Source organism: Podarcis bocagei, assembly GCF_964188305.1.
Source record: "Podarcis bocagei genome assembly, chromosome: 1".
NCBI lineage: Eukaryota > Metazoa > Chordata > Lepidosauria > Squamata > Lacertidae > Podarcis > Podarcis bocagei.
In genome coordinates this window covers 30,142,020-30,169,168 of record NC_138125.1, presented here as the reverse complement: position 1 = coordinate 30,169,168, position 27,149 = coordinate 30,142,020, and the positions used below count along the sequence as shown (strand labels likewise).

At 41.8% G+C, this 27,149-nt stretch overlaps 1 protein-coding gene across 26 annotated transcripts in view; it reads left to right on the top strand.

The window, feature by feature from the left end:
- Window positions 1-27,149, top strand: part of NRXN3 (neurexin 3) — a 1,270,857-nt gene that overhangs the window by 346,752 nt on the left and 896,956 nt on the right. For 22 of the 26 annotated variants that reach the window (XM_081172102.1, XM_081172129.1, XM_081172120.1 and 19 more), the window contains exons 5-7: window positions 10,537-10,838; window positions 17,838-17,861; window positions 19,741-19,902. In XM_081172102.1, the coding sequence (XP_081028228.1) occupies window positions 10,537-10,838; window positions 17,838-17,861; window positions 19,741-19,902 (488 nt within the window). The remainder of the gene's footprint in view (window positions 1-10,536; window positions 10,839-17,837; window positions 17,862-19,740; window positions 19,903-27,149) is intronic. The other 4 variants (XM_081172108.1, XM_081172127.1, XM_081172105.1 and 1 more) reach the window with 1 other exon arrangement.

Here is a 27,149-nt window from a genome sequence, read left to right as displayed (position 1 = left end):
ATCTATCCCTCTCTGGGGTGGAGTTTTTTAATCAGTCCACTATTCTTGCAGAGGACATTGGTCCTATGACCTGTGCTGTTTCGGGTAACAATCTGAGCATGGTAAAATAATCATCAAGGTGACCTACTTGCCAGCCCACTAAATAAATATGTACCTGTGTGCCTTATTCATATACCCATTCTGTATATAGAAGCTCTCCTTGGCCTACACACTGAAGCTGTAGCACAACTTAAGCAAAGATGCCCTATATACCCAGAAGTACCTGCTCCCTATACAAGCGGAGACATATGGCTCATTAAGACATAGGTGATTAGGCACATGAAGCCCAGAGATGCAACATACACCATGCAAAAACAGTGTCTGCACCATGTAATAATGAGCACTTACAAGGAGACTAACATATTTTATGCCCACATCAGCAAATGCATATACACGAGCGCACATTATGTAACATATAGAGGCCACTTGCTTATTTATAGTACAGACACTCAAGTGGGCCCTTTAAAAAAATACTGGAGTGTAGAATGCCCCCATTCAAGATGGCAGCCCTTTTATTCTTAGTGAAATGGGGTCATTCATGATAATAACAACAACAGCAACAGGAGCAACAACAAGATGGGTGGGGTACAAATAATAAATTATCATCATCATCATCATCATCATCATCATCTATATTACAGTATGTTTCCTAAGTAATCCGGTTAGAATCCAGATATAGATGTGCCATAGCTAGCCATTTAAAAATAATGTTTTACATTTATAAAAACCAAATGATGATTTATGATCTACGATGTTTGTTTTGCCATTATTCTTTCCTCTTCCACTTTTGTGATATTGTCATAGAAGTAAAAGGTTTGGAGGGGAATGTGTTTTTTAAAGACCACTAGTCACAGAAGAATACAGGGAATCGTTGCCTCGTAGCTACATTTCCTTGCAGAAGAGGATTGCATCAGCTTGTGCTAAGTCTCAAGATGCTCTCAGATGCTCTTTATCCAACACCAGTGAAAGTAATCAGCTGTATAACCTGCTTAGCACTCAAGAGTCATGAGAACCATGACCACTCCTCCCTTCTCAACTCTTCTGCCCTAGCCATATGTTATCTGCGCATTCACCCAAAGCAGCCTGCTGACAGAGAACAACATCAGGGAAGCAGGATCTGAATGTCTAGAAAGGCTGTGAAGCTGTAGTATTGTGCAGGTGATTTTAACTCCTCTTGTAAAAGGGATGGCTCAAAAGCACTTTATGCTATGTACTTGCTGCTTCCCCAAGTCTGCTGTCTTGAGCAAGGACAGACAGAGGGTTCTTGCCACAACCAGTTTTCTTTATAAGATGTCTCACAACAATCTTTTACTAACCAGTCCTCCCCCATTATAGTCACATGACCTGTGTAAGAAGTTGGACAGAAGAAGAAAAAAACACACAAGCTACTTATATCATCATGGACTAGCATCATCTACACAGAGTATTGACCTCATAAATGCTATGGAGGCTTTAGTTTATAAATTGTGCCTTTCTTATAACTAATTACAGACATTGTTCACCACTTGAACTCCCCCCCCCCGCCCCATATTTGTTTCCCAACTGGCTGTTTAAATGTGGGCACATTTCACGTCACAAAGCTGTAAACAAAAGGTTTCCAAAATCCTTACAACTGGCTTAGTTTCGATGAGGGAATTTATTATTCCAAAAAAGGGCTGTATTTAGAAATAAGAGCACTGACTTCATTGTAAAGCTCACAAAGCAGTGTTTAATTTTAATCACACAGTTAGTTGTGTTCATTTAAAATGGATTACTCATATGTTTCTAATTAGGCAAGCATTAAGACCTTTGTTGTGCTGGGTCAGCATCTTGTAGGATTTTTTTCAGGTCATTGCCTCCTGTCAAAACACTGATTTTGTCATATAGCACACACACACAAAGAGAGAGAGAGAGATCTAATCTACGAACTCTGTGTGTGTGTGTGTGTGTATTTGTATGCATACACACTCATACGAACACACATGCCTGTCTACTTATTTTATAAGAGTGTATATAACCATTTTATTTCAATCATCAAATATTAGTATATACTCCTTAAGGGTACATAGTTAGCATACTGTGCCACTTTTAATTATTATTATTTTATTTGCTACAAAAAAGTACAAATATAAGAAAAAGAAAGAAAGAAAGAAAGAAAGAAAGAAAGAAAGAAAGAAAGAAAGAAAGATCTAAACTGTAAAACCTCAAAGTCTGGAAGGACAAAAGTACAAAGATACAGTGCAGCTTCAAAGGGAAAATAAAATATTAACTCATACAAAGGTTTGCTTTACAAATAATAAAGATACATAAAAATAAAAGAATTCTCCACCTGTTAGTTCGATCATTATTGAGACTAAAGGTTCTATGTAGTCTTAAATGAGTCAGGCACAGTGGCGTAGCGTGGGGGGAGCAGGGGGGGCCAGCCGCATGGGGCGCAACATCTGGGGGTTAGGGTTAGGGGGCACAAATCCACGGGTTAGGGGGCGCAGATTACTTGCCTTGCCCCGGGTGCTGACAACCCACGTTACGCCACTGGTCAGGCATTAGCATATGCTGGTGGCACAAATCAAAACACATGTAGGATATTTATAAACTCTCCCTTCACTTAAAGGTTGGTTCTAAGTGTGTAACCTTGTATATTACTGGTACTGTACTTGTAAGACTTTTTTCTGAGTAAACATGCCCATGGTTACAATGTTAATTTGCAGTTTACAAATGCTTTAAGGCTTTGGTTATTGGACTACTAAAGTGTGGTCCAATAGGCCTTGATTTTTGATGAGTTATTATTAATGGATTGTTGTTGAATGGATGTAATCTGTTGAGACAGATTACAACAAAATGATACAATGCTGGAGTTAAAATAGCATAAAAGTAACAGCAGTGGATGATAATTGGGAAATGAATCGCATTCATTAACACCCTCCTGATCTCTGGCCACTGTGCCATCTGCACAAAGTTTTGTCTATTATAGAAGTATACATATATGCCACTCTTCAATAGAAATGGATATTCTTAGGGTGATTATAAGCAACTCAGGCACCAAATGGTGTGATCTAAATGTGTAAACAGCCTTTCCCCTCCCCTATTATACATGATCAGCCATACATTTGTCAGGTTAGTAAAATAATATCTTTAGTAAAATAAGGCGAACCAATATTCCCTGTGCAGTATGTGATGATCAGAGGTACACATTTTCCTTTGCCACATTTGTGTGACATAGATCTAATGATGTCATTCTTTGGTACCTGTGATGTCACAATAAACTCAGTGCACATAGGTTGCATTGGTTCACTCACACAAGGAGGAAAAGACCAAAGGGACAGATCCTGTTTGTTCTGTTGGAGAAAAAAGAGGAAGATCAAAGCAAATAAAGTCAGACAGTATGTTCAGGAGAATTCAGTCTAGCTGTGGTGGTATTTACCACCTGCTCTTAAAGGTAAGGGTATAATCCTGCTTTCCTCAACCTTGTGCTCTCCAGATGTTTTGGACTACAACTTCCATCATCCCAACTACTGGTCATGATTGGGGCTCATGGGAATTGGAGTCTGGCAGCATTACCAAAGCTGATTAGTACTATGCCACAACACTCTTTTTTTTAGAGAGAGAAATAGAATGAAAAATACTGACAGAAGGGGGATAAAAAGTGGGGCACCTTTTGGCATCCATCTGTCTTGGGAATCAGTGGAAGAGTGTGCCTTCGGGGAGTGAACTCAAACCATTTGAGAGTTACAGTGACTAATATGGGAGAGACATGTTCTGGGGAAGTTGGGGCCGATGAGGGCATCCAGTTGTGCTGCTATAGGTGCACCATGACATTTATTCTCTCTCTGCTCCTCCCAGCTGTCATTCATCCTCTGGTCACTGCTGTGGATACACAGCCTGTCTCCAGGTACTATGGTCATCTACAAGGGATTCCCACACAGTGGGTTAATGTTGTCAGCCTTCACGTCCCATTTGCAGACACAATGGCCTTGTGCCTGAAGACCAGGTCCTTGAGGATCCTGCCATCTTTCATTCTGTGGACATGGCCAATCCAGCGTAGACGTCAATGAGACAGTAGTGTGAGCCTGCTGGGAATGTGGGCTTGGGAAAGCACGTGATCTTTGTTTGAGACTATGTCCTGCCATGTGATGCCCAAAATCTTTGTGATGCGGTGTATGTGGAAAGTGATGAGACGTCATTCCTGGCAGTGTAAGTTCCCCATGTTTCTCCGTCATAAAGCAGCATGATGAACATGAAAGCCTAGTAGACCTTCATCTTGGTCATTCTCCCATACCCTTTTGGTGAGGCATTGTCATAGCTCCCTTGCCAATCTGCTTGTCCAGCTCAGTGTCAATGGAGAGGTTGTTGGTTATGGTAGAGCTCGGGTAGAAAAAAATTGTCCACCACCTCAAGCATGTGGTCACCAATGTTGATGTGTGGACTGCTATGGGAGGAGGTAAAATAATTTATAAAGTATGAAATTAAAGGAGGGTTTCCTGTTGCAGTTTGGGAGTTGAAGGTGAGTCTGGAAAGATTGAAGGCACTACTCTAGCAAGGCAGAAGATGGAAGTAACACTCTTCAGGCTTAACCCTGGTACAAATAATCAAGCCTGAGCTATACGTCCCCAAAGATGCTCAAGCGTAGTATTTGATGCATCAGCTGAAAAGTTTCCCATGGCTGTGTAACAGTTTTGTGGTCTGGATCTGACGCACAGGCAGGGTTGGAATAGATCCCTAAGTCTTATTCAAGATCAATGCAATGGAAGAGTTTAGACAGGTGCAATTTGCTGTTGTCACAGTGTGAGACCAGCTGAATGCCTCAGTCTGCCAAGCAACTTTTTCATGCACAGGATCCCCCATCTAGGGAAGGGATTTGTACAAAGTGAAACACAGCCAATTCCTCTTTAGAAAAGCTTGCCTTGCGTTAAGCCTATTGCAGCATTAGTTCAGTTGGTTCAGATCTGCTCTGTGAATCTAAAAAACATAAATTCAATCTCTTTGTTCTTCTAGTATTAATGTATTTATGTAAACACATGTTTCTTCCAGGGAGCCATGCGATTGCAGGTCTTTTCTCTCTCCTGATTAAGGATTTGGATTTAAATTACTGTAATATTAACAAATATGGTGAAATATTTAAATGTTTCTCATGTTCTAAACAGCCTGCTTTCAGAGCTATGTTTATGCACATCTGCCTGGTGTCAACTGAGTAATAAATTACCACCTGCAAATTATGTGCAAATCACCAGTTTGTGTACACACCACGTCCAAAGTAAGTTCGGTAAACTTCATTTCACCTTCAACGGCAACAATTTTTATACTCCTATGGCTACAGGCAATCGTATCAGCTTAGGTTACATTAAAATGAATGGGAGTTTCATAGTTCTTGATGGATTGTGACAATTGTCTAGATCGAATTTCAGCATGTAGTGATGACACCACATAATACTGGTCTTGAAGAATCCACACTGCTGGCCTATATGCTTCTGAACCCAATTCAAGGTGTTAATACTGACATATAAAGCCCTAAAAAAAAACATGTTCTCCAGCTACCAACCTGTTCATGTATTAAGATCAACTGGGAACCCCATTCTTGTGGTCCCACCACCAGGAAAAATGCACGGTTTGGTATGAGAAGTGGTCTTCATTGGTGGCACTCCATCTCTGGAATGCCTTCCCATCATCAATCATCTGGCACCAATTGAGTCATTAGGTTTTGGTGCTGCTTAAAGACACGTCTTTTTTTTCTATTCAGGCTTTTGGAAGAAGGCAATATATGGCTAGTAGCTGTTTGTGAGTTTCCCTGCTATATTATTATAGATTATGCTATGAATTGTTTTTAAATTGTTGCTTTGTGTTTAGAACTGTAATCAGTATGATGAAGGGCAGGTTCATAAGTTGAATATTCCCTTTGTCTTTATGATGTGGAAGAATCGGTCCTCTGTGTTTGTGTTGCCAAGAGGCAGTCAGATCTCATGCTAGATCATCGGACACCCTCTTTATTAAACTGAAAACAAGGATTGTGATAAAAGTCATGCTGTGTGATTTATTATTATTAGTTCTAATTCATCACACTCATGCGTAAATGAACGTGCAGGCTATTTCCAAGCAATGCTTTCTTGTGAAGTTGGAATAAAATAAAGGGGTGTGTTTGTGTGGCACCACCACTTTTAAATTCCTAATCCTCGTGGTATGCATTATATCATACATTCATTTGAAATCATTCTGCCTTCCCTTCTGATATAGTAAATGATGCATAGCTCATTAGTTAATTGTGCTTGCATTCAGCAAGCATTGAGGAGATTTTTGGCTGCAACTTGTAACTCCTGCAATACTGATTCAGATGTGTGGAGAGTGGAACTCTCACATCCCAACATCCCATCCCATGCGCGAGTGACTTGTCATGTTCTGCTCTGGAGTGCAAACTTTGTTCCAAGACAGTTACCTGCATCTTGCCCCTTGAGCTCAAAGGTGCTTCTACAAAAATTAAAGTCGCAGGGATCTTTGAAGAAAGCTTTTAATCCAAGATCAGAAGTGGTATGAGGGCTTTTTCCCCCTTTAAAAAAGTATGGAGGTGATGTATTCTTGGGGTGTGTGTGTGTCTCAGTTATCTCTTCGCTCCTGCTTTATTTGGGGGCACACTGTAGTTTGTGTTGGGTGTGGGGTACTGTGTAGAGTATCCTGCCTTTGATTAAATGGCCTATTCCATTCCAGTCCTGTGAACATATAAAGAAGGTGTGTGCTTTGTAGGATAAGTACCTAACATGTAGAAATCGAAAATACAATTTCTGCATCGGTCTCTTGGTGCCTTTTTATTTCTGATCTTGTCTGGAAGATCTATGGATTGTGTCTTCCTTTATGTTGGGCGATAAAGAGAACAGTGCTTACAAATAAATCACTGGTGATTCAGAGCTCTTGCTCCTGTGATGCGTACTTTATACCTTGTTAGATTTGAAATTAGCTAGCTATTACTGCTCAGGTACAAGATTCCTAAGTCATTGTTGATAGGTCTCTGAAATAATCAACTCTGTGTTTCCAAAGGCAGGACTGAGCGTTAAGAGACAGAATGAAGTGGAAAATGTCAATCCTCGTCAACGATGTCAGAATGCCTTTATAAAAACCAGTTGTGTTATCATATCTCAAAGCATCTTTAATTAAATTTTAAAACTGGGCTCAAGAGTCCCTGATCCCCCTAGGTTCGTGCATGACTTTAAACAGTCATGGCTTCCGTCAAAGTATCCTGGGAGCTGTAGTTTATTAAGGGTGCAGAGAGTTGTTAGGAGACCCCGTTCCCCCTCAAACAGCTACAATTTTCAGAGTGGTTAAACAGTCATTCCTTCTTTCCAGGGAACTCTGGGAATTGTAATTGTGAGTAGAATAGGGGCTTCCTAACAACTCTCATTTAAACTTGGTTTAAATGAAATTATGTTTGGTTTCCATTAAAATTTGGTTTCCATTAAAATTATTAGTAAAATTGTAGGTAACCTATTTCTTTTTCAACATGTAAATAAAACCAGCAGTTTTTAAATAATTTCATATAAAAAAATCTCACATTTACATCACTTGGGTAAACTTGCTTAAACAAAAATGGGTTTTATCAGGCATCAAAAACACTACAGTAATCACACCTGCCTAATATCACTGGACAGTGAGTCCAAAATGTTGGTGCTGTTATCTGAAGGGCGGATTCCTTGCAGGTGTGGAATGAACATTATGTGGTCTCATAGTCGTGTATATGTAATATCTTCTATAATTTATGTGTAATATTTCATAACTCTATGGTGAGATGGCTTCCCTGGGTTAATATTGGGATTCATGGCTTAGCTTTCATTTTGGCACTTGCATTGAATAACTCACTTAAATTCCATATAAATGGTTGAAGCTGTGAGTCCTATTCATATAACGTACATTGAGCTCATATTCGCCTTGCCCTCATCACAGCCCTTTCAATGTATATTCAACGCTTCACAAATCTTTGGTTGTTGGGCAACGGCTTAGTCATAATGACTCCATTTGACACCTGACCTCAGACTTTAGCTATTTGATCAGAAGTACCTGCAGGTATATAGAGTGTGTGTCTGAGTTGATTGTAACACATTTCCTTCCTTTGGATCAGAAGTGACTAGGCCAGGAAATTGCTGCAGCAGAAAGGAGGCGAGGAGAATGCTGTTAAGCTTTTGACTCTGGCTGCCTCAGAAATGTAATTGGTGGTGGTGGTTCTTCTGGGCTAGATAGCTTCATGCTAATACAGGCCTCCGTTTGCCCCTTGTTGGATGTGCTGAATTGTATACAGTATATGCATGTACAGAACACAAACCTTTCCAAGAAAAATCAGTATAGGTGAATTGGTCCTAAGAATGATTGTACCATTGCCACTCAGAGGACATTGCGTCCAGTGCCTTTATCATGAATCACTGATTCATGAGAATGATGTGAACCATGTTCAATAATTAAATGAGAGAAAAAGAAACATAAATTGTTATTAGTCGTTTAGTAAATTTCATGTGCCCTAGTTTGGCTGCTGCTCACCATCAGCTAATTGATATGCAGATGTATGTATGGTGACATGTACAAGGATTTCTGAGGTTAGATCCAGACTAAGTTCTTTGCACTCAGCTCCTGTAGTGATAGAGTTTTTAATGTAGAGATTAGTATTAAGAAGTTGGTAGTTTAGGGGCTTGTGCTAAGGTAACATGACCCAGGCAGTTCCAAAGGCCTAAATGTTGCTGCATAACTTTGTATTAGAGACTCTGAAAAATGCAATTGTTTCAAGCCATTCCACATTCCTCTCGTTTATTTGTGGATCTAGAATACAGTTACCATTGAAACCAATGGGACAAATATGACTCCTAGATTTCAGTGTGACCTAAGTGAAACTAATTTAGTTCAGGTCCAACCTACAGTGTTGATAGCATTGCTTAGTAGAGTGGACAGCATGCTGGGGCTGCTCTGCTCACTTGACTTCCATTGAGAGGGAAGGGGTGTGGTGCTAGAAAGGTCAGTGTGGTACAGATGTGTTGGTGAAGCAAATCTGATGCTACTACTGGCATGTTTGCACTCCCCGGACCTCACTGCCACACCTCCCCCCCCGTCCCAGTATGCTGCAGTGACTCAGCCAAACAAAGGTCAGGTGAGTGGCACAGCCCCAACACACCATCCACTGGTGCCCCTTAGTCATCTTTGCTGGTGTTCTTCTACTGCTTCCAGAAAGTCCTTTCTCTGCCCCATTTCACATATCTTGAATTGCCCCTCCATGCTTTCAGTCCTATTCGATAACGTAGCTGTGGCTTCTTTCCTTTATGCTGCTTTACTAATGAATGAAAACCAGAGAGAAATCCGACAAGATAATTGATTTTTAGTTATTAGTCAATTTAGGGGAAAAACCCTAGTGGCTAAAGAGCAATTTTATCAAAAGCAGTTAATTAGTTTCTGCTAGACGATTCCATAGACAATGCCGACTTCACAATAAAACTAACCTCTGATAAATCTTCCTCGTTTTCACACTTCATTAAATGGTTAAGAGAAGAACTGGTGGTCTTGAAAGAGATGGAATTAGAAGGTTCTGCACAGAAAAATTGCTAAGACACAGCCTAGTCCCATAGGTTGACTTCTTGAGATCTGGCTTCATTGAATATGAATTCTGAGAGGTTTGCTTGAGTAGGTTCTGGTGGCCATTCCTCGCTTTCCCATTTATTCGCTTGTATGTATTTATTGATCCCCTGAAATATATAGCAAACATTATAAAAAGGATTGTGCAGAGTACATAATACCAATTGTGATTAGTATCTGGGTGGGGCAATCTACATGTTTGATTGTGTAACTGGAAAAGTAGAAATCACAAACTGCAATGGATGAAAAAGGGGCCACACTTGTTGCTCTAGAGCAGTCATTCTCAACCTTGGGTTCCCAAATGAACTACAGCTCCCATCACCCCTGACCATTGGCTATGCTGGCTAGGAATGATGGAAATCGTAGTCCAACAACATCTAGGGACAAAAGGTTGAGAGACTGATCTAGAGGCATGACTCTCACTTTGAGTGCAAAGGCCCTTGATTCCATTCCCAGGCAAAGCCTTGTCTGAAGGAAAGATGGGTTCTATATTTTCAGAAAGGCTGTGCCAGTGGTAGAGCATAGTATATTCATACAAATGGTTCAGTCAGTGGTGTCTATAGATAGGACTGGACCCTTCTGCAACCCCAGAAACTCATCTCCAGTTAGTGTAGAGCATTCTTCCCAACCTGATGCATTTCAGGAGTTTTGGACCATGACTCCTATAATCCATGATCTTTGGCCTTGTTGGTTGGCACTGATGAGAGTTCAAGGCCAGTTGTAACTGTCAGTTGTTTCACTTGGAATAAGGCAACTTCCTATGTACCAGAGGCAACCAGTTCAGGTATTCCTTTATACGTGCAGAGCTAGGCAGGGAGCAAACCTGCTACAATGGAACAAGAGCAATGTCACAATAATGCTGTAAAGCTTTATTATCACATGAAACAAGACTGACCAAATGCCTGCATCTTTTTTCCCCCACTTCTGCAGCAAGGGACGAGAATGTAGCCACCTTCCGTGGTTCCGAATACCTTTGCTATGACCTCTCTCAGAACCCCATTCAGAGCAGCAGCGATGAGATCACACTCTCCTTCAAGACGTGGCAGCGCAATGGGCTTATCCTACACACGGGCAAGTCGGCCGATTACGTCAACTTGGCTCTGAAAGACGGCGCGGTCTCATTGATCATTAACCTGGGGTCCGGAGCCTTTGAGGCCATTGTGGAGCCAGTCAGTGGCAAATTTAATGACAACCATTGGCACGACGTTAAAGTGACGCGCAACCTGCGGCAGGTAATGGGGAAGGAGAGAGAATGCTGGGGAGGCTCCTCTCTACTGAATCAAAGGTTGGGGTAGATCAGTGGTTACAGGGCAACTGTTAGATAAACGGGGGCTCAGGGTGGGAACAGCCGAGCATTTGCATCCTAGCCTTTCACAGTAACTGGAAGGAAAACAAGTGTTCATTAATTTACTGTAACTTAGCCTCATTGCAATATCTTCATTTCCACTTAATAATTTTCTGTCTTTCCCCCCTCCCTTGATTTGATTTAACAATACGATTTTGTGACTTAACTTTACTTTCATCTCCCTTTTCCTTTGCTCTTTCCCCCTCCTTTTCTTTCTTTTATATTATTTCCTTAATTACATTTCAATCTTATCAGTAATATTCTTGTTGCATTTAATTACAGTAGGAATGGAGACTGTTTTCTGCAGCTGCTTTATCCGCTCCCCTTTTTCTTCTTTTATGTCCTGTTAATTGATTTAACCATTTCCATAATGCCATTACTCAAATGCTGTAAGGACTCAGTCAACTTGGACTCTCTCTTGTGCAAAACCTGGTGCAACCAATGCAAGGATATTTCAAGAGGGCTTGTGCAGGAGAACCTCCCAGTGACCTGGGTCCATAAAAGCCTTTGTTTCTGCCTCTCCACCCTCTTTTTTTTAAGTTTTTTTTGTGTGTGCTAGTTACTTATTTTAACCTTACGCTCCTGACACTTAACAGGCCGTACTTCTTCCAGATCTCCCTATTTTCTTTGTTTTGGTTTTCGTTATGAATCTACACTGTTGCTTCTTTTCTCTCTGTCCACTTTTCCCCGCGAGGACTTCAAAAGACCTACTAATCAAAGCTACCATGGAAGAGGCTCTACAATGGTTGATGTTGCCCTTTTGCAACTTCACCTGTTGCTCTTCTAAGCAGACAGATCAGGTGATGTGCTCACTTAGACAGCTCTTTAATATCACAACTTTCTCATAAAATATAAATAAGAACTTTTAATAGGTAGGATTCATTTAAATAACCTTGCTTCTGAAAGCTGGTGAAATATATCAGGTCACGGGGTCATCTACATCATGACAAATGGAACTTTATGTTGTATATGTAAATCATCTTGATTAGGTAAATGCTGTGTAAAATAGCTTGTAAGCTATTATTTCTTTCAAATTAATTCTTTAAAGTGCTGGGTGGTTGTTGCTTTTAATGCAAACATTTAGACCGACACTTGTTGATGCAAGCAAAACATAACCTATTTATTTTGCTTGCTCATATGAATGTTAACACCAATCATTTTATGCAACTTTATGGACTGAAAAAGCTGCCTTCAGGGAACATTTATACTAATAGAAAGTAATAATCCTCATGCCTAAGGACATTAACTAATCACAGCCAGGGGCCAGGAAAATCTTTTTTCCCCTTGGGCATTGCCTTGCATAATTAGGTTCAATTTCCAGAGCCTTCCAGTATCAGCAGTCCTTAAGCACAATCAGCCACTGCGTTCTCATTTCTTTTTCAGAAACGTTAGATCTGTAAGTCCTAGGATGCCTTTTTCCCTGCGCATTGCAATATTTTTTATGCCACTTGAGATATACTTGAATGATTCAATGCTCCAAATGTAATAAATATAATTATCTTACCTGCAGAAACATTTAATGTGGAATATACTTACAGAAGAACAATCTGTAAAGCTGATTCACTTTTCATATTGCAATTCAAAATGTGCAGCAGCCCTGTTTTTAAAGAGAAAAAAAATGAATAAGAAGATTTGTAATTGCCAATGAAAGCCTTTTCCTTTTTATGCTGCCCTCCTTGAATATAAGTAATTGAAAGCCATACCAGATGCAAGGAGTGGTTCAGCATCTATCAGTTAGCTCAGATCCACTACGAAATTTCAGTTACAGAACAAGAACAAGAACAAGAACAGATTCTGCATAGGGAACAAAATGCCTAGTCCCTCTCATCCACTCCCTTTTTACCAGTGATTTGAGATATACTAAGATTTAGAAGGAAAGCACAGAGTATGCCTGCTAGCAGTTTAAGTATCCCGAGCTTCTGTAAAGATTTTACTCTCATTGTTCACTGCCAAGTGTTACACTTACTGGCACGGAGTTCTACAAACAATGGGTGTGTGTGTGATGTTGCTCTTTATTTACAGAAGAGCTGCCAATTAATTTTACTTCTCACCTTGCAGCATAATATAAAAGGATAAGCATTTTCCCCAGTCCACCCAAGATCTTATATAGTTCAGCCATATCTTCCCACCTCTCTCTCTTTTTCTCCCCTAAATGTAGCAGCAAGTGGGGCAATGTTGCTCACCTGGCTGCTCAATACCGAGTGTCACTGCCAGTTACCTAGCGGGAGAGGGGGAGTGGCAGTGAGGCACTTGGCACAGGTATTCTTGGGAAACCAAGCTGACTGCTATGGATCCCAAATGCACGCTAGCAAAATGCCCATTTTCTGGATGGACAATGGAAGGTATGTGCAACTGGGAAGTGTCCCTTCCCTCTTCATTCCAGGGAGAGCCCTTCCACCCATTGTCAAGGATAAAGGCATGCTTGAGGGCTCCCATGTTTCCCCTGTTCCTGCCAGGGCCTCCCAGCTAAGTTTGGGAAGCTGTGCACCATTTAAAATGTCTGGGGCAGTTGAGCCAGCGAGCCCTGGCAACTGCCCAAGGTTGTGGAATAGTGATGCCAGCCTTGGATCAAAGACAGATTTTGTCTCCCTTGCAACTGTCATTCCCTGGTGCAGCACTTTTGTTACTTCCATATATGTTGATAGCTGACATTAGTTCCTATGGAGGAAACTCAGGAGATGTATTAAGGGACACTATCTGGGTGACAACTAGCCCAGCACTTTGTTGCCGGTGACCCAACTTCAGTCTAACTCCAGTCATTGAGAATCAAGGCCACGTATTTCTATCTGCATAGCTGCATCCTGAGTTCTATTTCTTGGTTTTCACTTGAGTGTCGAAAACCAGCTAATACATCAAAATAATGGTACTTTTCAAAAGCATACCAGTGCAAGCAGATAAATAGGTACCACTGCGACAGGAAGGTAAACAGCATTTCAGTGTGCTCTGGCTTCCGTCACGGTCTTCTGTGCGCCAGTAGCAGTTTAGTCATGCTGGTCACATGGCCCAGAAAGCTGTCTGTCGACAAATGCCAGCTCCCTCGATCTGAAAAGTGAGATGAGTGCCACACCCCATAGTCACCTTTGACTGGACTAAACTGTTCAGGGGTCCTTTACATTTTTACCTTTCACACTAGTATTTGGGGGTTTGGTGGTGATCAAAATGCCCTTAGGATGATTCACAAGTGTGTCATCTCCACCCCCAGCTTTGACCCTATCCAGTCCAGTTCTATGTCATCAAGTAGCAATGAGCAACTGTACCTCATCTCTTATTGTCCCTGGTATAGCAGTGCATACCTATTCTGCTGCACCAGTGTGGCAATTCACATTCACAACACTAGCAGAATGTCACTATATACTTTTAATCTCTTATTGACCATCAAAATGTTAGATTTGAGGCATGGCTTCCCTTTGCGACATTCATGTTTGCTTCCTCCTTAATAGGTAGTGTTTGCCTGCACATTTAGTCACTCTCTCTCTCTCTTTAATGTATCCTCTGCCAATTTCCTCTGTACCAAAATTAGACACATTGGTGTGTAGATTCCTGATTACCTTTGCAACCTTTTAATTAGATTTGCTTATATTAGCTTCCTTCCAGTCCTCTGATATAAAGAATGATAGGAGAGATAAGGTACATACCAGAGCAAGTGATTCAGTCATTTCATGTTTGAGCTGTAAAAAATGCTGCTGCTCTAGTGACCAATTACTTTTTACTGTGGACATTTGTCCTCAAACTACTTCCATGCAGTTTTCAGGGTGTAATGATTAAGGCAGATATGGAGAGCTCTCTGGGATCTTTTTCAATCTCCGGAGAGACTGCAAAAGAGAGTCTGGGGGACAAATGAGTGTGCTGCTCCTCTGTAGCCTGCTGCTAATCCATTATTTTTAGATAAACCCTTCTTGGTTTTGCTTAGCACAGGCTTACATTTAACTTCCTACAATGTAGTTATTCTCAGGTTTTCCAAATCTGGATCACATTTCCACTTTTTCAAGAATGCCACACTTGAAAGGATACATTTTCTACTCTAGCACTGCAAATCTTTTACTTCCACAGATCTGATGTATGTATGTGTAAGCAGAAATATAGCATGGTGTCAGGCTAAATTCTACTCAAAGTGACACCGGGCTGCTGGGTTGCAAATGAAAGCAATGTTTTGTTTGTTTCCACTGGATCACATGCATATGTAAATTTCATTCCTCATGCAGTGGATGGGCCTAATGATCCCATTTCATTCAGACATTCTCATCAGTCCAGTAAAGGACTGTCACCTCAAAATACAATTTTAAAATGTAACTTTATTTATCAATTTTTATCCATGTTGTTTGTTATTATTATTTTTTTGACATTTTCAGAATGGCTGCTCTCTGAAATTCTCTCGCCGCTTCATTGACCATTTTGGTTAATGGTGTATATTATTTTTTCTGAGGCTGGGCGAGAATCGGTCTTCAATGACAGGCAATGGCCAAAGGAAAATTAATCTTCCAGGCATGCCAGAGCTTCCTATTCAAAAGGAGGATTACAATTAGGATTAGAAGTAGAGATCAGTTGTAAAAAATAAATAAATAAAGATCTCTCCTTCAGCTTGTCAGACAGAGGCAATATAGGCAATGCACAGTCACAGCAGAAGGGCATGGCACAACTCTTTCTGGACTGTACCACTTCAAACATCTTTTGAGAGATCAGTGCTTCACCATAAATAATAAACACCCTCTGCATTGCAAATTGGCACATCAAGGACATTGCTAGTCCAGAGCCTTTCTTCTTGATGTACTAGTTTTCAGTGTGCAGGGAGATTTCTGTGTTGAGCATTCAAACATGGTATCCCTGCATCTGCAGTCTGAAATGGTTCCCACGGCAAGAGTTCACATCACGTGATTCTGCTGCATGTGCACATTGGTTTGTAGTTAACACCAAAGCATCACCCTTTACGGCTGAGCTTTTCTTGAGCAGTCGTCGCAGTTTCCACGGTTAATTTACCTTGTTAAACGTTTACTATTTTAAAATAGTAATATTTGCTAAAATATTAGCAAATGCGATACATTTTTTGTGGTAGGAATGGGATTTTTGATATTTTTCACCAGCACTTTCAGAAGAGGGTTAGTAATAGGGGTTGCTGTGTCCACCCTATTTAAACATTTAAACAGGCAGAGCAGGGCAGCACAAAAACTGGGATCTGTTCTTGTCTTGCTACTAACATTTCATAATCTTTGGTGACCCCTTTGCCCTGCTGCAATATTGGATGGTGTGGTGAGGCAGTGGCACTCATCTGAACTCTAGTTGGTTATGTCACTGCTGCTTACCAGAAGGTGGAGGAAGGGAGCAAGATGGGTATTGTGGAAAGGCCCCGGCAGTGACCCTGTCTGGCATTCCCACAAGTACACCTGCACTGTGCCAACTTCACAGCTGCCTCTCACTCTACCTCATGGTAAGCAGTCACAGTGCGACCAACCAGAGGTCAGATGAGCATCACAGCCCTAATGCACCATCTGCAACTGCCCTGCTATAACCCTTTTCTTCATTTATGGTGAAAGGCTTCCCTGAGTATTAATGACCATCATCCAAAGGGAAAGGGCATGATGGCATTGCAATTGCAGTTGTGCCATCTTATGTCCCAAACAGATATTGACTGAAAATCTAGATGCAACATACTGGGGCTGCTGTCTACTAAACAGAGATGCAGTCATTTATTTTAAAAGCACGTGGGAGTCCACTTTGTAACTGGTGGACTTACTCCAGCATTTTCAGTGTGTTTCAGTTTCAGAATGGGAACAGAGGACAGCTTTTCTCCTCGCCCTCTGTTGTCTCTGGCCGAAGGAGTTTGGCAGGTTTATGAAACACTGCAAAACCCTGTTAAGCAGCCTTGCACTTAGCAACTTACTTGGCAAACATAGGTGACCAGGAATTCCATGCAGGAGAGTCAATAGGCTAGCAGAGGAGATAAGGGACTCTCCAGCTTTGCTCCTCTGCACCTTTTATTATTCTGCATCTCTCCATAAGCCTAGCAGTGAGCAATAGACATACTACTCCACACCTTCTCTCATAAAAGGACATGTTAAATTCTACCCATCTTTCCCCCTTCTTCCCAAAATATCTGATGCAGTCACCATGCCTTCCACAATTAGGCAAGCTTCTCCCCACCCTCCTGAGTACCACAGGTGAGCTACACATCGTTTCTGTTAGTCCAACCTTTCATGTTCTGTATGTCTTTCCTGAGAGTCACCAGTTCAGCCGCTTTAAAGAAATCTGGAAATTGGGGGACGGGAAGGACCACCCCCAGGGAATCGTCAAGCAACAGCCTGCACCTGAGAGATATATTCGGTTGGTTAGAATAACTGAGCAGCGCTGGAGTGTAGCAGTGGCTGGAATAACTAGGAGAGAGAAATGGGCTTGGGTGGTGGGAGGAGGCAAGATTGGAATTGCTCATGCTGGTATATATTTATGCGGGGTTGAGAGATATGGATGGGGAATACATTTTTGATGGGCTTTTGGAAAGTAAGTATTGTTTATATTTTATCATTTTGATCCAGTTTGGGATGGGTTGGGGGGGATGGAGTTGGAACGTTGATAAACTTTCTCGGGGTGGGGTGGGCAGGAAGCAGCAAAAGGAGAATGGGAAGGGTAGGCAGCTCCCTTCCTCCTAACAATCTATATGGCATGGTTCCCCCCAGACAGTCCTGCTCATATTGTCCTCTTCTCACTCTGTGTGTGTCGGGCGCCCCAAGCATTTTTTTGAAAGACTAACACTAGACCATTCATGCAATGTGTCATTTTTACTAACCGACTAATGTACTAACACCCTAACGACTCATCTTTGCTTTTAGTTATTTTAATTAACAATCGTTCTGTTCACAATTTTTTAATTTCCTTTCTTCCCCCCTTTTCCGCAAAGCACTCAGGCATTGGACACGCTATGGTAAACAAACTACATTGTCTGGTAGATATCATTCTTATTGTCTCTTTTTTTGGGTTTGCCGTGTGTTCCCTCCCTCTACCTCTCCATCCCCCACCACCCTGTTTTTCCCCTGACCCTTTATACTTACCGTCCCCCTTTTCTTTTCTTTTTCTTTGATTTTGCTGTAAATACCCTTTCTTCCTCTTTTTTTCTTTTTTCTTTAAAAAAACATTTTCTTTAAGAAAAAAATAACACCAAGAAGCAAACAAACAAATACAACAGTTCTGGAAATGGGGTTTGGTCATCTTTCTTCATTGGCTTCTTCACGTCATTCATTTCTCCCCCTAAAAATATATTTTTAACTCTGTTTCCCACCCCTCAGTATTTTTGCAAACTCCTCTTCTACCTATCTTCTCTCTCTTTCCTCCTGGTTTTCTTTCTTTTGCGCTCTCTCATTCTGCCTCTGCATTTCTTTTGGATTCTCTGAAGGTTTTTAGCTCAACAACCATGTCAGGGCCTATAGTTTGTTGTGGTGAGGCTGGTCTTTCCCTCCCCTCATCCTTTTGTTGTGGCGACAGCTGTTGTAGGCAAAACTGGCCGGAGCATTTCCTGTCCTTTCCGCTTCTAACCTTCTTCCTCCTGCCGGCTCCTCTCCATATATTTTCTCTCTTTCTCTCCCTTCAACCTTCCACTTGCCATGGCCAAAAGGAGCTCAGCCAGTTGTTTGTTTCAGCGCATTTTCCGCATGGCATGCCCACCTCCTCAGTCCCCACTCGCCATACCGGAAGCCTCAATCTCTTTCCCACCATCACTTTTCCAAGCCACAAATAACCTATTAAAGCAAAACACACCTCATTTTCACTCCCTTCCTCCCCACCCTGCTCCCCTTCTGTCTCCCTTCACCCACCATGTGTTATGGGGCTTGGGATATTTTAGGCTACTTCTTTCTTTTTGCCCTATACCCCATTTTCTGGTAAGGTCTGGATGGTTTTTCTTTTTAAGTTTAGTTTAGCCCTAACTGCATGCAAGTGTGAAAAAGCCCCCTCTTTCTCTTTCAGAATCTCTCTCTCTCTTCTTCTGAGCTTTGAATATCACTCGCATGGGTGTGTCAAAGTTTGGTGTGTGCGACTGTGTGTGGTGTGTGCATGTTGCCATTTTTTATTTTTTGTTGTTCTCTCTCTCTTTCTCTCTCCCGTTTCTCTAATTTGCTGGTGTGTGGGTTGACTTTTTTCTTTTTTATTATTACTATCTTTCTGTTAAATCATATTCTCTCTCTCTCTCTCTCTCTCTCTCTCTCTCTCTCAGTTGCGGTCGTGGGTGGTGGGTGGCTGTCTCTGTAGGTCCATAGCATGCTCCTCCATAATGTATTGAAAGTGAGACCCCTCCCTTCCCCTCCCCTCCCTTCCTGAATGCATGACTATCACCATACCGTGTGAGCAAAAAAAGAAAGAAAGAAGCAAAATCAAATATATCAACTTCGTCTTCATTAGTGTCTTTACTAACAATCGTAACTAACAATAATCACTACAAATAACAGCTAATTAATCATTTTTTTAATAAAAAAAATCAGCTCTCAGAAGCTCTCAGAGGAACAGTTCAATTTTCTGGCCTGGTTAAACAACGGGAGCCATTGCAGCAGATTAGAATAGCTCTTCTCAGCTTTAGCACTATTGAACTAACAGCACAGGTGACTGAGGAACTGAAGGGACAGGGCAAAACAGCAGACCAGAAAATGGAACTGAGCTGCACCGAGTAAACAAACCTCAGCGAAACATGTGTGAAAAGTTGCACAAAAAGTAGGGGAGATGACTTGCTCTTTCTAAGAACTGTAAGGTCATTGCTGGGAATTTTGTTTTTTTCCTTTTTCCTTTTTTTTTTGTCCATTGTGTCCTTCAAACAGGTGACAATCTCTGTGGATGGAATCCTCACCACCACGGGCTACACACAAGAGGACTATACCATGCTAGGCTCAGACGACTTCTTCTACGTAGGTGGGAGCCCCAGTACAGCTGATTTGCCTGGTTCGCCTATCAGCAATAACTTCATGGGCTGCCTGAAAGAGGTAAATGTTTCAAACTGTGGGCATTCTGTTTTTTGACAATTATGTACCCCAACCAAGTTTTCTGCAATTCCTTTACTGGATATTCTATGTACTAATCGAGAACTACTGTAATTCCCCAGGCTTTTCCCCTCATGTCACCAAAGCACTACCCTTTGCATAATAACAGGGGACATATATGCAGGTTTGGGGGAAGTGCACATTTTTCAGAAACATTAAAAAAAAACTGCTGGTGAAGAAGAACCTTAAGGGAAGAACTCCAAAAGTCATTTACTCAGTGCATACAGAATGTTTTTTTTTGGGGGGGGGGAGGGCTGGGGATAATGAATAGAATATTCTTGAAAATGGTGTGACTAATTAGCTGCAAAATGTGGGCTCCATACTGCAACTCTTTATTGCAATCTCACATACAGTTGAACCTCTAGGCAGCAGTGACAGTGACATCTGGGCAGCAGTAGTGACAGTAATAAAAGAAGCCACTATTACCATGTATTCCACAGCCAGGCCTCTGTCACTTTAGCTAATTGCAGATTCAGCAGCTAACATTCAAATACATCCACATCTGGTGAAGGCAAAGCGGGCCTAATCCACATGCACATTTTGAGTTCAGGCTAGGGGGTGGCAAAGAGCAGATCTGAGTGGAATGAAAGCAAAGAAGGACAAACCGAGACACTTGAAAAAGGCTGTTGGGTTTGTTGTTTTTAAGATGATCCCAATTTGTTAGCAACTGTTGTAGACTTTATGAGAGAAAGAAGGGTTGCAGACTGAACCACAGTCATGGACTGAAGGGGAAATACTGCACAAGTGTGGGAAACTTCTTGAGCTCCAGCTGCTGTTGGACTACAACTCCCATCAGCCCCAGTAAGCATGCTGAATGGCCAGAGATGATAGAAACTGTAGTTCAGAACTTCTTTACACCTGAAATAGTAGAACATCATAGCAGGGAGTTAAAAAAGAAGCAGAAGCAGAGAAAAAGGACAGAGAAAAATGGTAAATGAAATAAAGGAGAAAACTCTGTGCATCATGAACTAAAACAGGGTTTGGGATTTTTACCTAGTCTGGGGGCGACTACTGCACTACATCCAAAGAAAAATTGTGTTTTTGCAGGCACTGAAAATAGTACAATGAAGACACTTGCCTGATATCAATAGGCAGGGAGTTCCAAAGTGTAAGTGCTGCCACACTAAATGATTAAGTGCTTACAGATGCAGAATGGGTATTATGTGGCACAAGTAACAGTGCCCGTTCTACTGATTGAAGCAGACTAGTGGGTGTATATGGGGTAGGGCAATGTCTTAGGTATACTGGTCTCAAGGGCTTTTCTATACTAATAACAACACCTAGTACGTGGCCTGGTAGCAAATTGGCAACCAGTGCAGATTGCTGAGCCTAGGTGCTTTATTTACTGATAGGTATTAATCCTTATTGTTGGGAGGGTGTCCTAGTTGGACCAGCCTCTACTGCCTTTTTGTGTTTTTTGTAAAAAAAAACAACAAACAAAAACCCAACCCAGCCCCTTCTGGTAAGGTCAAGTTGCTCAGTACTCCATTAGCCCAGCGCTGGAAAGTGAAGTGCTAGGTAAGACAGTTGTAAATGCCCTATCTCCATAATGTTCAATGCTTCTAGCCTCCTCCTCAGTCTTAAGCCCAGAGGCATTGGGGATGAAGAAGATAGCAACAGCTGTGGCCATCTGGCCTGCTACTTTTCCTTATGGTACTGTATGTATGTATGTATGTATTTAGGGATGCAAGCATCAGCCTCTGGCATTTCCTCTGCTGTGCCGGGTACTAATGCCAGGCCTGAGATCTGGCATATTTCACCTGAGGATTCTGGCCACAATAACCCCCCCCCCAAAAAAAAAAAAAACTGGAGTAAAACTAGCAAGGAGTAGAGTGGTTGAGATGGTAACTGGCGAACACAGTACAAAAAGAGAATTGGGATGGCGTAATTGCACCCATTAAATCCATGCCTCCTTTTCTGATTATTAGCCATTTCAGACAGAATGGTTTTTGCATCCACTCTCTGAACAGATGATTAACGGTTTAATCTCTAATAACTTTACGTTTTATGGAACCCTGCTAGGATTCTGCATCTGGTGAGCCAAGCTATTTAAAGCTGTGTTAATTCTGTTAATTGCTCTACGTTTATTTGGATTGCTGGCACCTGCGGGCTTCGGGATAATGTTTGGGGTTTATAGTCTCCCTGCTCCTTGCTGAGGAAAATGGAGAAGGACATTTTCCTTCAGCTAGAACCAATAACCTTGGCAGAAAGTCCTTACTAAAAAATGTTTGTCCTCAAGACTCCCTCTCCTACCACAGCTGAAAGCAATGATTTGTCACTCAGAGCACCGGATGTTGGCTTGGCTGGGGAGGCAGCCATCCTGTTTTGCATCCATTTGCTATTATAAAAAGGTGGTGGCCAGAGCATCAAGGAATGGTGCCAGAGCATTTGAAAGGCCGGTCAGTTTTCTCTTTGCATATCACACTCCCAAGCCAGCTGCCAGCACTCCATTTTCCCTATGCAAAGGGCCTGGGCACTTTGAAGACACAGATGTGTGTGCATGTGTTGCGGGGAAGCTTTTGGGTAATTTTTGAACCCAAACTGGGAAGAAGCAAAAGCATTAATTGCAAAGCAAATTAAGTCCATTAGATGTTTTTGTGCGTGCCAGTTGCCTGAAATTGGGGGCAGGGGGACTGTATAAACTAGCGAAGCTGTGCTAAAACCACTGCTGAGTAGAATATCTTAAAGGGGCTGAAATGGGCCATTGAGTGAGTGCGTCCCTCCTTTTTCCCTGATGAGACTCAAGGCATCTCACAAATAAAAACAAGAATTGCTAAAAACATAAGAAAAACAATAATTTAAAAAACAATTAAACATTAATAGAATTAAAACTACATGCATATATAAGATCTGTTTAAGACAAAACAACACAGCACTAGAGCTTTCATTAAAAGCAGTCAGTTTCCAAGCTCTAGAACAAGAAGGTCTTTGCCTGCTGGCAGGAGGACAACAAGGAGAAAGCCAATCTAGCTTCTTCAGGGAGGGAGTTCCAGAGTCTGGGAGCAGCCACCAAGAAGACCCTCATTTTATTTTATTTTAATATTTTTATTAAGTACAAATTAGAAAACATACATATTCGCAACAAAAGAAAATACATCTAACCAAGGGGGAAAAAATTAGGGAATTTTTTTTCTCTTTTCATATTTACGGTTATTTATACCTCTATAAAATGCTATTCACAATAAAGCAGTAAAATGAAAGATAAGATATCAGAAGAAAGAACAAAGAAAGAATAAAGAAGTAAGAGAAAAAGATCATAAGTGAAAAATTTTAAAAGTAGATAAGTACTCACAATACATAGCCATTTCCCATCTATATTTATATTCAATTATAATTTCATCTTGTCCTTATCTACCTTAAATAAATTGGTTTTTTTTTTAAAAAAGACTTCCACCATTTACCTCACACGTTTTTTGTCAGAAGACCCTCATTTTAAAATGGTGGCATGAACATCTTCTTAGGAATGAAATCCAGTAGGGTTGTTTATTATTATTATTTACTTATGGAAACTTTCTCTTCTGAGATGATCACAGGAGCCAACTCCTAGAGGCCAAGGGGTCTTCGCCCCACCCAATAAAATATTTGACACCCCCCCAGTTGATGAGCATTGTCATTCAATCATGTGCATGCACTGCGTCATGTGACTATGTGGGGTGAGGTTTATATGCCCCCTCCCATATTTCATTCAAGTTGGCACCCCTGGAGATGATCCATTAATAATGGGCTTCCACCATTTGTTCCTGATAGTTGGTGTATCTTTGTGAAGGACTTCATACAGTTATAGCAAATAGAGAGGTATGCTAGCTCCATCTACAGAAGATAGGGGCTTCTGGATCATGAATAAAGATCTGAGATGAAGACAAGTTTGTAATTATACAAAGACATCAAGAAGACTGCAAGAAAGTTAACTTGTCATAAGGTCTGGCTCATATGACATGTTAAGGCAAACTGTGGCTTAGTGAGACCACATGAGTGGAAAGGACCATGCAGTTGACTCCCAGCCCTTCTTGCTGCTAAACCTTGACTGTGCTGAGCTAAGCTCAGAGACCAGTTGCTGGGAATCACAAGTGGAGAGAGTGCTGATGTACTCATGTCCAGCTTGCAGGCTTCCCACAAGTATCTGGTGAGCTGGTATAAGAGCAGGATCCTGGACTAGGTAGGCCATTGGCCTGGTCCACTTGGGGTCTTCTTAATATGTTAAAAGCTCAGATTTGGCTTAGTGTCTTGTCCAAACTGAGATTTGTGGCTAAGCTTTCTCCACAAAAAACACAAGCTGTAGCCAAGAACAAACCTTGGTTTGACTTAAGGCTCCTCCGCATATCCCTCCTAAAGTCCCATCTTCCCACGTCTATTTTATGTGTTATTATCAGTGGAACCATGCCGCAGCAAGTTGGCAACTGATCTCACGTTCCATTATAACAGGACCATCCACCTTGCTAATTTGTTTATTGGATCTAGTGTCCTGTTGCTCATATTGAAAATTCGCAGAAGTAAGGAAAGCACTTGCACTCTGCTTGCTTCTGCTGGGATAAGTAGTTGTTCACATTTGACTGTACAAAATATCAAAACAAACACTGTCATTTCCCAAGTTTTCTGAGGTCCTTAGGTGAAACCCTGGCTAGGCCCACATCCTTCTGGTCAGTGTCACCACTGCCCCTGCTTCTCACCTTCCTCTGTAGTCAATTCACTCAGCTGCCTAGAGAGTGGCAGTGAGTCAAGCAGAAGCTTTTACTTCCTCTCATTCTTAGCGCTGCTATGTCATGCCATGTGGACAGGTGACCAGGGAGGAGTGCCAAGCAGTAAGACGGGCCAAGGGACTCCTAGGATCTGGCACTGACCTCTCCTGCTGAGCACTGGAAAAGAGAAGCAGCCCTAAACTCTTTTGGATTACTTCAGATCCTTACAACACTCTTGACAAAAGTGAGAATGTGCTGACATACCCCCAACCCTGATTTAGTGAGCTGTATTCCTCTATATTCCCTTTTAATTATTCTTTTATATATTATGCTAGAAGTGGCAGCATTCTGAAACAAGGTGTCTCTTTCAATAAACACACCCCTCAACCTATCTAGGCCTAGCCTGAGCCAAGCAGACAGCATTCAACCTGAACATTTCCGCTCAGGAATCTCTAAGCAACGGGATAAATCCAACAGTGAGATTCCAGCGTTTATTTCCCTGCAGCTTTGCCGCCACAGAAATAACTGTGAAAGCTGATCATTACTGCCTGAAAGCACTCCCTGTTCAGCGCTCTCAGCCTGTGTGGGGCCGTCCCTTCCTGGAAATTTTCAAAAGCAGGGAGTAGTTTTACCAACCTCAAATCAGTGGACTGGTGCTGAGTAAAAAAGGGGGCTGATTAGGGACTGGCCCACTGAGACACACTTCAGAGAATCATAGACATTAAAGGCAGCAGCACCTGCTAGGCCCCTTGTCCATCTCCTCTCGCCATGCACTTCATTGTTCCGTTCTCTGTATTAACATGAAACATTGCTACAAAGAGCTATTTAAACCCTGCCTTTTGCTTGCCAGGTTTTCTATTCCCTCACTTTTGCAACAGAGATTTCTAAGGACAAATAAGAGGTCTTCATCACTCTCCACCCCACCTCACTTTTTATCTAGGCTTCCCTTTGTGTGTTGTTGCCGAAAAGTAGCACCATGAATGCTGCACTTAAATGATTTCTATTGTATCTGAAGTTTTCTTAGGTTTAAAGGAGGTTTACGATGAACACTAAGAAAATTCCCTTTCTTACTCTTCTTCATGTTTGGAATGTTAAAAGTGTAGGGAATAGGTTATAATACTGTGTATTGCAGACCTTCAGAAACTGTCCATCAGAAGTGTATGGTGATCCACCGGGGTCCCAGTAAACATCCTGTTTTCCCTGTCTGCCTGGGACTGAAGAGACATGGGCTACAATTCCAGAGTTTCCCGGGAAGAGGGCTGACTGTCAAACCACTCAGAGAATTGTAGCTCTGTGAGAGGAAAAGGGGTCTCCTTGCAATTCACAGCAACCTTAACAAACTACACTTCCCAGCAGGGAAGCCAACTTGAATAAAATGTTGCCGGACAGCTCTAACCATCTGTTGCCCCATTTGAAAGAAGTACTTCCTCTTGTTTGCCTTGAACCTCCTATCCTTAAGCTTCCTTGGGTGACCTCCTGTGTCACAGTTTCCTGACAGAAACAGAAGGGGAGAGTGGAGGCTATGGTTATAGCTGCTCTCTTACTTCTCCTCTCACTCCCCTCCATCACATGGCTGCTGAGCACCAGCAAAACAACAGCAAAATAAAACCAGAGAATTTGGAGGCTCTTTTTTGGCAATTCCCAAAAGATAACCTGGGAACACTGACCTAGAGTTTATGTTGAGTAATTCTACTGATGTCACTTCCTGAGATGTTAATGGAGAAGAAGCAGGAACCCCTAGAAAAAGCCGAAGAAACCCGCTTCTGTACCTCCTTTTTTAGGAAACAAGGTGCAAAACTGGACAAATGACTAAGATGCACAGTAGGAAGGCACATGGTACCACACTTTAGAAACCAGGACCGGCCCAGGACATTATGGCACCTGATATGACACACAAAATGGCACCTCCCCATCCTCCGGGGAAGAGGGGGTGAATGAAGCCCTACATCAGGAACAAGATTGGGGAGGGAGGAATTAAGATCTACATCGGGGACAGCATGGAAAGTGGAGGTCTGCTTTGGGAACAAGGGGGTCGTGTAGGCAGGAACAGCAGGCAGTGCATTCCTTGGAGGCTAGACCTTCTGCCCTGTGGATCCTGCTGCCTGAGGCGGTCACCTCACCTTGCCTCATGGGTGGGATGGCCCTGTCACAAACACATTAAGTAGAAAACACTGCTCTTACTAAACAGGAACAAGGACCCACCATGTACACATGTGGATATTAAGGGACTTTGAAAGCTTTTGAGTTGTCTGTAGGTTATGTCTTGTATTTTAAGTGATATTCAATACTTTCTCTGTTTTATTTTGAACTATTGATAGCTGCCCTGAATCTTCAAGATGAGGTGGGTTAAAATTTCCACGCGAATGCATTTCAAAAAAGAGAATGGCACTAATCTCACCCACTCCAGGCACAAATCAACTAGTTCACAATTCCATGGAGAAGGCAGGCACGTGCCAAATGGAAAATATATATGAAAAGTTGGGATAGATAAATGCACCCATAGGCTTGTGTCAG